The sequence below is a fragment of the Delphinus delphis genome, chromosome 12 (genome assembly GCF_949987515.2).
Source record: "Delphinus delphis chromosome 12, mDelDel1.2, whole genome shotgun sequence".
Classification (NCBI taxonomy): Eukaryota; Metazoa; Chordata; class Mammalia; order Artiodactyla; family Delphinidae; genus Delphinus; species Delphinus delphis.
Genome location: NC_082694.2, coordinates 64870825 through 64886375, shown reverse-complemented (window position 1 = coordinate 64886375; position 15551 = coordinate 64870825). Strand labels below are relative to the sequence as shown.

Genomic DNA, 15551 nt, shown 5'->3' with positions numbered 1-15551 from the left:
CAATGCAGGGGACATGGGTTTGAGCCCTGGTCTGGGAAGATCGCACGTGCCACGGAGCAGCTAAGCCTGTGCGCGACAACTATCGAGCCTGCACTCTAGAGCCTGTGCTCTGCAACAAGGAAAGCCACCGCAGTGAGAAGCCCTTGCACCAAAATGAAGAGTATCTCCCGCTCACTGCAACTAGAGAAAGCCCGCATGCAGCAACAAAGACCCAGCTCAGCCAAAAATAAATAAATAAATAAATGTATTTTTTAAAAAAAGAACCAGATGAAGTTCTATTGATGCACAAAATAGGCACAGATCTTCATGTAGTTGTAAGGCAAAAGCATAAATGAAAATATTTTGCCTCTAATAATGTTTCAAGTGAAAACAATATTACTTAAAATCTTTTTTAGATATTCATTTTCCCCTAATAAATGTGCTTTGGCTATTGTATAATCTGGTTATGATTGTTTTCTTATTTTCTATTCTTGAATTAGTGAGACTTTTAAATTTAAAATGCGAAATCACTACTTACTGAAACAATAGGAACACCTGTAGACAAGCACCTGAATAGAAAGGTAGTTTCCCAGGACTAGATGAATGTGTAAGCACTGCTTTTCCTTCTGTCTTTCCCTCATGCCTTTTCTAAAACTTATGGGTTGTATCTCCCGCTCCAGAAGCAGTAATAACAATTAGATTAGTTTTTTAGTGTTATGCCTTATACAAAATTTTACTTTCTTAAAGATTTTTTTATTGATTATTTGGTTCTAGAGATAGCAGCTTTTTTGCAATATGAGAAATAAGCATGGGCTGATTTCTGATGCTGCTTTATTAGTGGGTCAATTAAAGCCTTTCTTCCCTAAATCATGATAGGGCACATGTGAAACAAAGCAAAGGCTGGTGTAAAACCCAATTTTTTTAGTGTCAGGACTACTGTTGCAAAAGGTTTTTCTCTCTCTAGATTCATATTTTATTTTATTTTTTTCCCCAGACAACACCACCCCATGTTATTGGTCAGTTGGACAAACTCATCAGAGAGGTAAGATGGAATAATAAGTAAAATCATTTTAATTTATAATTAGAGAATGCAAAGAGTGGGTACAAATAATTTCAACTCTTTCTAGAATTTTATTTTAGGGAAGTTTTTGTTCTTTACAATGATATAGTAGGAGACATGACATAGTGACAAAAATAGAACAATTTGACGAATTGCGCAGTCTGGAAGCCAGATTCACTTGAAATATTGGGTTGGCCAGAAAGTTCATTTGAATTTTTCCATAAGATGTTATGAAAAACCGGAACGACCTTTTTGGCCAACCCAATAAGTGTAGACGGTAATGGTCTAAAGGCCACACTATTTGTTATATAAATGCTGTGATTTTTATGATTTTGTATTCAAACCTAGGATTTTGATTACGTCAGAGGCCACCTTTACATGGTGATTGCTTCAGCACCTAATATCTTGATCTGTAGGTTTAGATTTTGTATTGTTATAAAATTCCAACTGTTAACTAATGAAGGAATAAGATAATCAAATTATTTGAATGTTGAGAGTGTTTTAAACTATTGGTTGTCAGTATCACAGAGGCCACTTTGATCAATATAGCTGGCCACTTGCTTCAGCTAGTGGGGTCTGTGCCACTGTATCAATGGGCCACACACTGTATATCTGGCCTTGGAATTTCCTTTTGGCCCATATCCAAATAACATCCTGTATTGTACAGAAATTTGTTAAAAGGGGATCCGGAGAAAGGAATGATTGAGAAGACAAAAACATTCTGATACCACAAGTGCTGAATATAAATATATACTATACTAATAAGATGAAAAGAACTACACACTGTTGAACAAGGTGTGAATGAGGGAAGTAAAGACCTGATTCTTGAGGGATTGGTGCAGAGAATAAACTGGAAAAGAAGGCCCTGGCTTAGTATTGAACAAGCAGAAATGGTATCTGGAGTGAATGGTCTGGGACTTCTCTTGGCTAGTAAGTGTCTTCAGGCAGGATTTGGCCATGTCATTTCTAGGCTTACAGCAAATCCATAATGTGACTGAATTGTGTTGGATATGTCAAATACAAAAGCCCTATTTCTGTGTTTTTGATTAGGTATCTACGTTGGATGGAGTTTTGGAAGTCCGAAATGAGCATTTTTGGACCCTAGGTTTTGGCTCATTGGTATGCTTTCTATATATTACTTTAGTTTAAACATAGTTTAAAACATAGTTATAAAACAAAGTTTATAAACTGAGTTTATACTTTTTAAAACTGAAAAAAGTATTTCTTTAAAATTTTTGTAGATCCTTTGATTCCCATTTCTGTTCAATAAAGTAAAAAATGTAGATGGATTTAGTAACCTAATTGAGAATTGTTTTTCTTCTTTCATTTTTTTCCTTTCAAACTAAATGATCTCAATACTGGGCTGTCCAAAAAAGAAAAATCCATAGTCATACATTCCTAAATACAAAAATGTTGCAGAAGTAAAATGTGCAATTATTTTCTTTTTTATTACCATTCTTATTTTGGATATTTTTGCTGAATTTGTTAAAGAGTTATAATAACAGCTGCTTCAGCATAAAATTCCGTGTTTTCTAGTCCAATTTAGACCTCATTACCAAAGAGATTTTGTTATGGCATGATTTTATTCCTGTGTCAGGAATGATAAGGAAAATACAGGAAAGTACCCAGAAAAAACAAATTTAAACAACCATAATCCTATTGATGTTTTGGTATTAATACTTGTATACTTACTCTCTTTAGAAAATGAGGTCATGCTGTTTTATAATCTGCTCTTTTCACTTAATATATAATGAACAGTTTTCCATGTTATTAAATACTACTCTTCTATAATATCATTTTTAAAAAGAAAATAGGATTTGACTTTTGTAGCATAACACAGATTTCAGAGGTAGGCAGATTAGGGTTGGTCCAACAGCTCAATGATATCACTACTTTGCAGTCTTTAGTTTCAGGCTTATACTCTTTTAGCAAAAAATGGCTGCTTCATCTCTTCCTTTTCCTTCTCTTCCCCTCTCTAGTCTTTTGGATATCTAAAACTCATTGTCTAGTAAATTCTTCAGGAAAGGCCCTTGGGAACAATATTCCCTAAATTTTTGAATGTTGAAAACAGTTGTGAACATTATACTTGAAAATCATTTAGCCGGATATAAAATCCTGAGCACATATTTTATTTCCTTGAGTTTCTTAAATATATTACTCCATTTTCCTCTGGCATAAAGCATTATGGTGATAAAGCCTGATGATACATAGTCTGATTTTTTTTCACCTTTATATGTGACTTGATCTTTTTGCTTCTATACCTAAAAGATTTTTAAAAATTAATTAATTTATTTTTTGGCGGCATTGGGTCTTCGTTGCTGCGTGCAGGCTTTCTCTAGTTGCGGCAAGTGGGGGCTTTTCTTGTTGCAGAGCATGGGCTCTAGGTGTGGGGGCTTTAGTAGTTGCAGCACATGGACTCAGTAGTTGCAGCTCGAGGGCCCTAGAGCATGTGGGCTTCAGTAGTTGCAGAACGTGGGCTCAGTAGTTGCAGGTAGCGAGCTCTAGAGTGCAGGCTCAGTAGTTGTGGCACATGGGCTTAGTAGCTCTGCGGCATGTGGGATCTTCCCAGACCAAGGATCGAACCTGTGTCCCCTGCATTGGCAGGTGGATTCTTAACCACTGCGCCACCAGGGAAGTCCCTTGCAGTTCACTTTTTTTTTTAATATTTTTTAATTTATTTTATTTATTTGGTTGTGCCAGGTCTTAGTTGAGGCAAGCAAGCTCCTTAGTTTGGCTCGTGGGCTCCTTAGTTGCAGCACGCAGTTCAATCCCCTGACCAGGGATTGAACCCAGGCCCTCCCTGCATTGGGAGTGTGGAATCCTATCCACTGTGCCACCAGGGAAAGCCCCCTTACAGTTCACTTTTAATCATTCTTTTAATTGTATTGATAGTAACAAACTAGTAGACAAGTGTTTATTTAGCTGGGTGGCTTATAAACACAATCATCTCTGCTGTTCAGAACTTGGCCATCCAACAGCTACACCAATGTGATGCCTAATTAAGACCAAGGAAATTAATAAAACAAGCTTTTGGGCTGCCAGGAATAATTGTCACAAAAGCCATAGATTAATGCAAACACCATTATCATAGGACCCTGTTCAAGCTCATACTTGGAAATGGTTTTCACTTATTTTAATTGCTTTGACTTCCATATCAGACTGAAAGAGGAGATACAGTATCTTTTATAATTTTGTATAGTGAAAACTGAGATTACCATCTCACAGTGGCAAAGGAAAGGGAGAAATCAAAGATGACTCAATTTGTAGACATGGCTTTTCTTACTTAAAAGTAATAAAAATGGAAGTCAAATTCAAGCAGTAAGATATTTTCTTTATCTCATGATTGGCAATAACTCTCTTATTAGTGCTCAAGCCATAGATTTAGACCCATTGTAACTAAGCCAACTATTTTGCTAATTTAGGTGCTGTTATAGTTTTTTCTTTTTTTGAAATCTGAGTTTATCTAAAAATCAACAATGTCTGCTGTATATTTTATTTACTATATATTTTTGTTCTGTCTGTTGCTTGTTTTTTTAGTACGTATTTTTATTTAAGTTTTTATTATACAAATATACCCCATTGTTAGAAAAATTAGAACTTAAGTCAAAAAGAACAAAAATCCTTAATAATTCTACCATCTAGAGATAAGTGCTGTCATTCTTTTTTCCCCCCAACATAGTGATTTGATATTTTTATAGATTATATACCATACTAAATTATAAAATATTGACTGTATTCCCTGTGTTGTACATTACATCCCTGTGACTTACACTTATTTTATAACTGTTCGTTTGAATCTCTTAATAACCCTTCACCTATTTTGCCCCTTCCCTCACCCCTCTTTCCTCTGGTAACCATTAGTTCTCTGTATCTGTGAGTCTATTTTTGTTTTATTCTGTTTGTTCATTTGTTTTGTTTTTTAGATTCCACATATAAGTGGAAACATACAGTATTTGTCTTTCTCCATCTGACTTATTTCACTAAGCATAATACCCTTCAGGTCCATCCAAGTTGTTGTAAATGGCGAGATTTCATTCTTTTTTATGGCTGTGTAATATTCCACTCTACATGTATACCATGTCTGTATCCATTTATCTGTCAGTGGGCACTTCGGTTGCTTCTATATCTTGGCTATTGTAAATAATGCCACTATGAACATTGGGGTGCATTTATCTTTTTGAATTAGTGTTTTCATTTTCTTCAGATAAATACCCAGGAGTGGAATTGTTGGATTGTATGGTACTTTCGTTTTTAATTTTTGAGGAACCTCTGTACAGTTTTCCCTAGTGACTGTAACACTTTACATTCTCACCAGTGATGTACTGTGGTTCCCTTTTCTCCATATCTTTGCCAACACTTGTTATTTTTTATCTTTTTGACAGTAGCCATTTTGATAAGTATGAGGTGAAATCTCATTGTGATTTTGATTTGCATTTCCCTGATGATGAGTGATGTTGAGCGTCCTTTCATGTTCCTGTTGGCCTTTTGTACGTCTTCTTTGGAAAAATGCCTGTTCAGGTCCTCTGCCTGCACCCCCACTTTTTTTTTAATTGGAGTGTAGTTCATTTACAATGTTGTGTTAGTTTCAGGTGTACAGCAAATTGATTTAGTTATACATAAACATACGTTCATTCTTTTTCAGATTCTTTACCCATATAGGTTATTACAGAATATTGAGCAGAGTTCCCTGGGCTATACAGTAGGTGCTTGTTGGTTATCTGTTTTATATATAGTAGTGTGTTTTTGTTAATCCCAAGCCCTTTTTTTTTTTTTCCTGGCCACACCACGTGGCATGTGGGATCTTAGTTCCCCGACCAGGGATCAAACCTGTGCCCCCTGCAGTAGAAGCACGGAGTCTTAACCATTGGACCACCAGGGAAGTCCCCCAAGGCCATTTTTTAATTGGGTTTTTTTATTTTTGATGTTGAATTGTATGAGTTCTTTATGTCCTTATCAGACATATCATTTGCACATGTCTTCTCCCACTCACTAGGTTGCCTTTTCATTTTATTGATGGTTTCCTTCACTGTGCAAAAGCTTTCTAGTTTGATTAGGTCCCGTTTGTTTATTTTTGCGTCTGTGGCCCTTGCCTGAGAAGGCAGATCAGAAAAATACTGAGAAGACTGATGTTAAAGACCTTACTGCCTGTGTTTTCTTCTAGGAGTTTTATGGTTTCAGGTGTTAAATTTAAGTCTTTGATCTGTTTTAAGTTTATTTGTATATATGGTATGAGAAAATGTTCCAGTTTCATTCTTTTGTATGTAACTGTCCAGTTTTCCCAGCACCACTTATTGAAGGGACTGTCTTTTCCCCATTGTGTTTTCTACCTCCTTTGTTGTCGATTAATTGACCATATGTGTGTGGGTTTATTTCCAGGCTCTCTGTTCTGTTCCATTGATCTATGTGTCTGTTTTTGTGCCAGTACTATACTGTTTTGATTACTGTAACTTTTATAGTATAATTTGAAGTCAGAGAGCATAATACCTTTGTTCTTCCTTCTCAAGATTGCTTTGTCTATTTGGGGTCTTTTGTGGTTCCACATAAATTTTGGGATTACTTGTTCTAGTTCTGTGAAAAATGCCATGGGTATTTTGATAGGGTTGCATTGAATCTGTAGATTGCTTTGTGTAGTATGGACATTTTAACAATATTAATTCATCCAGTCCATGAACACAAACTATCTTTCCATTTATTGGTATCATCTTTAGTTTCTTTCATTGGTGCCTTATAGAGTATGGGTCTTTTACCTCCTTGGTTAAATTTTTTTTTCTTAATTAATTAACTTTATTTTATTTATTTTGGCTGCGTTGGGTCTTCGTTGCTGCACGCAGGCTTTCTCTAGTTGTGGCGAGTGGGGGCGGCTCTTCGTTGTGGTGCGCGGGCTTCTCATTGCAGTGACTCCTCTTGTTGTGGAGCATGGGCTCTAGGCCTGCAGGCTTCAGTAGTTGTGGCTCGCAGGGTCTAGAGCGCAGGCTCAGTAGTTGTGGCTCACAGACTTAGTTGCTCTGCAGCATGTGGAATCTTCCTGGACCAGGTCTAGAACCCGTGTCCCCTGCATTGGCAGGCGGGTTCTTAACCACTGCACTACCAGGGAAGCCTTCCTTGGTTAAATTTATTCCTAGATATTTTATCCTTTTTGATTCAGTTGTAAGTGGGATTTTCTTGATTTTCCTTTTTGATAGTTCATTATTAGTATATAGAAATGCAGCAGATTTCTATATATTAGTTTTATATCCTGAAACTTTACTGAATTCATTTATTAGTTCTAATAGTTTTTTGGTGGAGTCTTTAGGGTTTTCTATATATAGTATCATGTCTTCTGCAAATAGTGATAATTTTACTTCTTCCCTTCCAATTTGGATGCATCTTATGTCTTATTCTCCTCTGATTGTTGTGGCTAGGACTTCTAATACTATATTAAATAGAAATGTCAAGAGTGGGCATCCTTGTCTTATTCCTGATCTTAGAGGAAAAACTTTCAGCTTTTCATCATTGAGTATGATGTTAGCTGTGTGTTTGTCATAAATGGCCTTTATCATTTTGATATATGTTTCCTATATACCAACTTTGTCGAGAGTTTTTATCATAAATGGTGTTGAATTTTGTCAAATGCTTTTTCTTCATCTATTGAGATGATCATGTGATATCATTCTTGGTATTTTTCTGTGTGTGTGTTTTAATCAAACTATGAACATTGTTGTACCTGTTATTTTACTATCTTTTAAAGACAAAATGTATGATGAACATCTTACCAAGTTAATAAGCATACTTATAACCATCATTGTAATGCCTGGTGCTCTGTATCCTAGTATCCTAGGCTAGAAACCTTGAGATCATCTTTGATGACTTCATCTCCCTCATTCATTATATCCAGTTGAGAATTAAGATCGCCCATGGAATATCATGAATCCATCTGTCCCTCTCTGGTCCCACTATATCTGTCCTATCTCAGCCTTCTTCATTTCTAACCTAGACTGTTGCAGTCATTTCCTAACTAATTAGCAATTATCCATAACTGTAATTTTCTGAACACTAATTATTTTACTTCTGTTTGATTGCTGCAACTAAAACTCCTTACTCATGGTTTTTAGAACCCCCTCCTAGCCTTTCTTTTTACCTTTATTACCTGACCTATCTTTCTTCTTTCTGTTCTTCCTTTCCTTATTTGTTTCCTCCTTTCCTCTTCCTTTTCTTCCTGTCTTTTCTCTCTTTCATTGTTTTTCTGCTCCCTGAAATATTGTACTTCTTTTTATATAATAATATTGCTTATTCTTGCCCAAACATGCCATGAGTTTTAATTGCTATTCCCTCAGCTTAGAATGCCTGTCTCCGCCTTTTGAAATTTCATTTGACCACCAACCCAGATCAAATGCCATCTTCTTTTGAAGTCTTCCTCAATTGAATTAATACCTGCATTTTCTGACCTTTCAGTGCATTTTCCATATACTTCATTTGTATTCTGCCTTGTGTTACAATATGTCTGCCTTCCTCCTACATGGATTTCTTTTTTTAATATTTTAAAAAGTCACATTTTATTTAGAGTCATAAATTATTTTATTAACTCTTTACATTGATAATTACTACTAAGTAGTCTTTAAGGAATATCAAGACATTAAGTTTTCTCTTGTTTTAAAGAAAATACCAAGTAATGTTACAACCAAATCATAAATAAAATGTTCATTTCTAATGGAATTTTCAGTAGTATAATTCTAAGCAGTCTCTTTCATATGATTTTGTCCCTTTTAGGCTGGATCTGTTCATGTGAGAATTCGACGAGATGCAAATGAACAAATGGTTCTTGCTCATGTGACCAACAGGCTGTACACACTAGTATCTACTCTGACTGTTCAGATTTTCAAGGATGATTGGATCAGGCCTGCCTTACTGTCTGGGCCTGTTGCAGCCAATGTCCTAAACTTTTCAGATCATCACATAATCCCAATGCCTCCTTTAAAGGGTACTGATGATTCCAACCCTGTTACATCAACTCCAGCTAAACCCAGTAGTCCACCTCCAGAATTTTCATTTAACACCCCTGGAAAAAACGTGAGCCCAGTTATTCTTCTTAATACTCAAACAAGACCTTATGGTTTGGGTCTTAATCATGGACACACACCTTATAGCAGCATGCTTAATCAAGGACTTGGAGTTCCAGGAATTGGAGCAACCCAAGGATTCAGGACTGGTTTTACAAATATACCAAGTAGATATGGAACTAACAATAGAATTGGACAACCAAGACCATGATGTACTGTAATTTAATTTATTTTTATGAGGAATATTGACTCCTTGGCTTTCAGTTTATTTAGTAATCCAACGTTGCATCGACTGTTAAATCATTTAATTAGAGAATAGTAGGTTTGTTCACATTTCATGAAACCAATGAAACTATATTTTTGTAAAATGTATTTGGGGCAGTGAGAACCTTCTAAATGTTATAGGCTTTAAATAGGCTTCCTTTAGAAAGCTGTTTCTCTAAATTTGAATTTTGCTATCTTTGGTTTCGTAGTTGACTGCAGTGTGATATAACATTACCTTTATAAGAGAGCCACTTGATGGAGTGGATTTGTCACATTATTAAAAATATAATACTTTCTTCAGTGAAATTTATAAACATGCTTCTTGAGTACACATTTTAGGAAAAGAAAAAATCCATTTTAAAAGTAAAAGTCTCTTTTATAGATTTTCCAAACATAATTGCTACATTTTCCTTTGAGGTCCTCCTGAATTATGTCTTGCAAAGTAGAAGCAAACATTTTTATCAGAAATTTTAAAACATATTTTACCATCTGGCACAATTTAAAATTTTTACTTATCAGTTTTTTAATAGTTTTTCTCATTAAAAAATTTCAGTACATTTGTAAGTGGCCCATCATTCTCAAAGTGTTTTATTTTGGTAAAATAATACCAAATCCTTAGGTGATATGCAGTGAAGGAATCCCAGTTTTCTGTCTTACATTTAACCAAATACTGACATAATGATAGATTTATCTTTTTTGTCACCTTTTCATTGGTTGACTTTAATTCCTCATTTTATTAACAAAATATATCACATATATTACCAGAATAGGTGGAATTCCATACGTAGTAATACGATTTAATCTTTTTTCAAAGTTGCATGAACAATTTGAGTTTACATTATATAATTTTACCAAAACATAGTGGACCCTAGGTTATAGAATACAGTATTGTTATATCTGCATTAGGCAGTTTCTAACTTACTTTGTTTTGCTTTATTGAAAAGTGAATCGAAGTGTGAGAATCATGTAAATTATTTTTAAATTATTTTCCAAATGCAAATGTTAAGGACTTTCTAACATGGCCAGCATTACTTATAAAAAGTATAACAAGCAGCCGCCACAGATTACCTATGAGATTTTTTTTCATTTTATCATGAGTTTTATAATTAGGTTTTAAAAATGGATTTTGAGAGTGGATTCAACTTTTCTAGAATCCAGTACTCCTGAAGATTTCTGACATTTCCAGCCATCAGCAGCTATCTAGAGAAGATTTTTTTTTTTTTAGATTTTGCAAGTTTCTTCAATAAACTCATCCTCTTTTAAATATGAGCAACACTCCCAAATCCTGTTTCTTTACAGTAGAATCATAAACATCTAAGAAGCCATCTCTGTCGAGCAGAATTGTAGTCATCCTGTGATAAGTGACAATGTCCCAAATAACTTTTGCTTGATGAGGAGTTGATCATTGTCTTTGACATCTGCAACCCTGTTCAGGCACTTGACCTGCTGAAGAAATAGAGCCCACGCTACCTTGACTGCCGGGGAAAGTGAAACTTTGTAAAATGTGATAAGGCAACCTGTTCCTTGACATTTGTCTTATGTTCTCCAACTATTACTATACCTATTATTGGTCTACTATTACAGGGTGATTTTTCCTCCATTGACCTCATCTAAACGTGAATTCGGGTCATGCATGAAATCTGAAGAACTGCCGTGTACTGAGTGATGATTAAGAGGTATGTGCTGCCATGCTATGCATGTCTTCTCCATCTCCAGGGGATTTTTAAAGTGCCCAGGTACTGAACACAGTTCTGTGAGATGTTAAATGCCTATTTCCTCAACACCCATTCAGAGGTAACACCTGTGCAATTAATTGTCCTTCCAAAGGTGCTTTGATACCCACCTACACTATTTGAGAAGTTGCATATGGGTTCTGAAAGAATTGGCTCTACTTGCTGAAATTCAGTATTGCCAACTGCTTCAGGTGGCATTGTTCCAGGCATTATTATATAAAGAAGTCTTATTTGCCAAGATCTGACCAGGTTCTGGATATGAAAATAAGAAGCTTGCCCAGCATAGGCCTAGATGTAGTAGCCTTACTAGTAAATCTTGCCACAGAGTTACTTGAAGCTAGACAAAGAAGCAAGTTTGAATTAAGTACTTGACCCATGGTTTGTGATTAAGAGCAAGCTTCATGGAATATGATTAATCCTGTTTGAGAAATTGCTATCATTTAACTTCTATGAGGTTTCTCATCTGTAAAGTTAGGGTGAGAGATGAAGTAGTTGATCTGGAAACTATCAGCTCTAAAATTGTATGACTAAATCTGCCGAATATATGCTCACTTGTGAAATGGAATATTGTACCTAGTATTTCTTTGCAGTGACTACCTCAGCATTCAGGCCAAGTGTTACCTATGCCAATACCCGAGCCATTAATTGGAGATGCCATGAGAGCAGAGGGTAAACTACAGGTTGACACCATTTTGGTTTTTGTTTATTTCAGACTTGCCTCGACTTAAATCTGTTTAGATTAAACAGATTTTTCTTAGACTTCTTTCTTTGTAGGGAAGGATTATTTTTGGAGGTGGTAGGGAAAAGATTAGGGCAGGGTACCCTTAGCTTCCATAGGGTACAAAATAATGGGTCCATTTTTTCTTTCTTCCTTAATCTCTGAAGTCACAGATGGAATTACATACACGTATCAGCAACTGGTTTAGCTACTCATTCAAGCCTCTGATTTAGCTACTCATAAACTGCCAATTTTTTGCTTAACTAAAGATTGCTGATCTTTTTGGGGAGTCTGATCTGCTTATGTAAGAAAATACTTTTTAAATTCCAAATTGTTTGAATTAAATTGTTTGAATAAAGAACATACATGGAGTTTTCTCTCTGCTTTTAAATAATTTTGGCCTGTTCTTTATTGGTAACTTTATCCCATATTCAGCAAATGCTTGTTGAGAGTATAGTACATGCCAGGCCCTGTACTAAGTAAATGTGCATACAATATATAAATTTTGCTGATCTGCTATTCTTGAGACCAAAGGGAATACAAGGATAAACAGGAGTCCCCTTCAAGTAACTGATACTCCTAGTAGAAGTGATGGGACACCAGAACTATTTATAGATGTCAAGTTAAACTCCCTCCCATTTCCTCCTCTTCTTTGGGCTCATTTTCTTGGCATCCTCCTCTTTTCCTTCTCCTTTTTATTTGAATGATGAAACTAAGAAAGTAGATTTCCATGGAAGAGGCCAGCTAGGGAGGTGATGGTGCCACACATCATCCTGATATCAGTAAAAGAAGAAAAAGTTTAGAAGGGGTGAGTTAGGCAGACACTGAAGGATATTTTTTAGGTGTATAGTGGATTGCCATTTACTTTCAGACTGTTGGACTAGATGAGCAAAGGTTTTTAAATCACCAGGCTGAAAGTAATGGGGTCCCCAGAGCATTCATGGGCTTAGGGTACCCTTTATTTAAGCAGTTACTAGTTTAAAAGCACCTTTAATAACACTGACATCATAGTCATCAAATTGCCACCCAACAAGCCTAGCTTCTTGGAGAAAAGTTAATTTGGATAACACATGGCTAAGCTTTCTGACTAATGATGCATCAGGTAAAAGTCTTTCAGTACTGAAGTCAAAAAACACCAATTGCTTAAGATTCTCAAATACACTCATGAAGGCAAGCCATCCATCACTGCTCACACAATTTCCTGCCAAATCCAGCTGTTGGAAGTTTTTCAGAGGGTTCTTTTCAAAAAATGCACCTGAATAAAAAGATAGAAATAAGTATGTTAGCTGGAAGCAAAACAGCTTTTTTTTTTTTTAAGAGACCATGTTTGGACTAGTGCTTTGCTTAAGAAAGAAATCAGAATTCTCTGTAGTTAGAGCAGTGATTGTGAACCTGGTCCTTTATATTTGCAAATTATATTTTTCCTAAAATGTAAGGGAATCTGATAAATAGTAATTAGTATAGCAAACCAATATAAATGAATTATATATTTTTCCCTTTTCCTGACTCTTCCAGGAAATGGAAAATTGCATAAAAATTGAGGTAGGAGAGATGCAATTAAAATATTCAGTACCTGTTTTCAAAACTGGAGTCGGAGTTCGACAATATTAGGTCATTTCCTCTTCTGAAGAAGCAAACACTACCTAACTATTGTTTCTTTGGATATGGAATATTCCTAACTGTGAACTTGAGTAAGTAAGTTCCTTCAGTATCTCAAGATTTGGAACTTTGGGCTTATTTTTAACCCTCCCTAGACTCCTCAGGAACTTACTCTTTTCCTTACAGAATAGGGCACTCTAAAGTACCTCCTACAAAGGGAAAGTAAACATCCTAGCCATTACCATGAAATCAAAGATAACACCCTAAGGAATGGAGGAGTAAAGAAAAAGTAGGTTTCTGGGTCTGAAAGACTGCACAGAGCAAAGCCACCCCAACTGCCTGGACTGCCCACTTCTGAGTATTATAGGAGAGGGGTTCTGTGTTCTGTAAGCCAAAGTGTGGTTGGGTCTTTTGTTACACCAGCTTAGCCTGTGCCCAGCCTAGCTCATACATAGGGCCTCACTTTCTCCTCTCTTTCTCCTTCCCATAATGAGCCCTTCTCTCTTCCTTATAGGTAACTTTCTTCCTGCTCTCTCTTATCCCTCATGTTCAAGTCCTTTCTGCCTCTGCTCTCTTTCCCATATGCTTCCCAGCATGGCATGTGGTCAGTCAAAATACTGGTTGCCAATTAGCGTGTCTGTATATAAGGCTCCTTCCCCAAAGAGCAACTTCATTTCTCCTTCCCGACTAGTAGAACAGATTTCACCACCTAAAAGGAACTTTAACAGAGAAGAATTTCAAGCCCATTCCATCCTCAGAGGGTAAGCTCTTTATACAGGCTGTCTGCCAAGCTTAAAGAATAAGAGAGCTTCTTGCATAATTACTAGAATATGCGCAAGCAAAAGAACCAAGAACAAGCAATATAATCCATAATCAAGGGCATGCATTTTGTTCATTTAATCTGCAGAGGAGCAAACTACTGAGAAAAGAGGAACCTGTGACATTTAGAGCTGTAGGCTATACGTGGGCTGTGGAGAACACAAGTGGCTCGATCCAAATTTCAGGCAGAATCTCAAATCCTCTGGGTAGAAGGATTCTGATCCTTGAAGGTCCCTTCATCCTAAACAAAACTCTAGTGTTGCCAGAGACCACCCTGTAGTTCCCCTGACCCAGAGCTCTTACCATTTATTTATTCAGCAAATATTTTTGAGTGCCTACTGTGTACCCCGGATTGTGCTAGGTGCTGGGGATATGCAAAAGGACATACATGGTCTCTGTCTCATTGGGCTTATAATATAGTGCGAAAAGATACATTATAAAGTAATTACTGGCACAACATTGTAAATCAACTATACTTCAATAAAAATAAATAAATTTTAAAAAAAGTAATTAGATGGGTGTTAGGTGCTGTGGTAGGTCAGGGTGCCCTGGGAGCACACAAAGGCAATAGGCTTTGCAACTCCACTTTGTTTCCAGAGCAGTAGCAATTGGGCTTACATGCTTCAGGAGTAAGGATCCTTCTCAGGTAGTATTGAATTGCCTCCAAGGAAAGGCTCCACAAAGGAAGAGTCTATTTTTCTTTCCTCATCACCCACAGTGAACCTAACCCCCTCCCTCAGGTGCACAGAGCTTCCTATCAACTTGTGCCTCACTCTAAAATGAGAAGAGAACAGTATAGGAATACCAGACAATTGAGAACAGCCGCCAACAAGGAAGGCTGTTCCTTTGACTAAAAGCCAAACAAAAATGAGGCAACATAGGGAACAGGAAAAACTAACATCAAAAACCTAGTTTTTTTCAGAGACCCTAAAAAGTTACTGCGTCTAACACAACAAAAATAAGATGCTATTTTTTAAAAAGAATACAATTAGAAAACAAGAAAGAGCACTTGGAAAATTATCAGGATCCATGTGGCAGAATGATTTGGCCCAGGATTTACCACTGAGCTAGAACATGAGTATGGTCTGTGGTGGGCTTTTTTTGTTTTTTGGGTTTTTTTGAGAACAAACTGGATAATGGAGTTCAGATGTGATGGCTGTCTTTTTGAGAACATGCTGGATAAGAGAGTTCCGCCTCAAACATTTAAATCAAACTATGTCGTCTAAAAAAGGGTTAAGTTAAAACAGGTGAAATAGATCCCTGAGCTAGCGATGATTTCTTTCTGATAGTCCCAGATTGCTGATGGGCTAGAAACAAAATTTTGGGAGTCAGAATTTTAAAAT

General features: G+C 36.3%; 2 protein-coding genes across 5 annotated transcripts in view; one reads left to right on the top strand and one right to left on the bottom strand.

Moving 5' to 3' along the window:
* SLC30A6 (solute carrier family 30 member 6) overlaps window positions 1–15551 on the top strand; it is a 66621-nt gene that overhangs the window by 26177 nt on the left and 24893 nt on the right. For 2 of the 4 annotated variants that reach the window (XR_009521470.1, XR_009521471.1), the window contains exons 12-14: window positions 974–1021; window positions 2090–2158; window positions 8786–11015. Coding sequence is in view for 2 of the 4 variants with exons in the window: in XM_060026867.1 (XP_059882850.1) it covers window positions 974–1021; window positions 2090–2158; window positions 8786–9286 (618 nt within the window). In the remaining 2 variants the exon portion in view is untranslated. Of the gene's footprint in view, window positions 1–973; window positions 1022–2089; window positions 2159–8785; window positions 12721–15551 lie in introns of those variants that run through there. The other 2 variants (XM_060026869.1, XM_060026867.1) reach the window with 2 other exon arrangements.
* Window positions 12753–15551, bottom strand: part of NLRC4 (NLR family CARD domain containing 4) — a 31504-nt gene continuing 28705 nt past the window's right edge. The window contains exon 8 of the mRNA XM_060026321.1: window positions 12753–13045. Within this exon, the coding sequence (XP_059882304.1) occupies window positions 12753–13045 (293 nt within the window). The remainder of the gene's footprint in view (window positions 13046–15551) is intronic.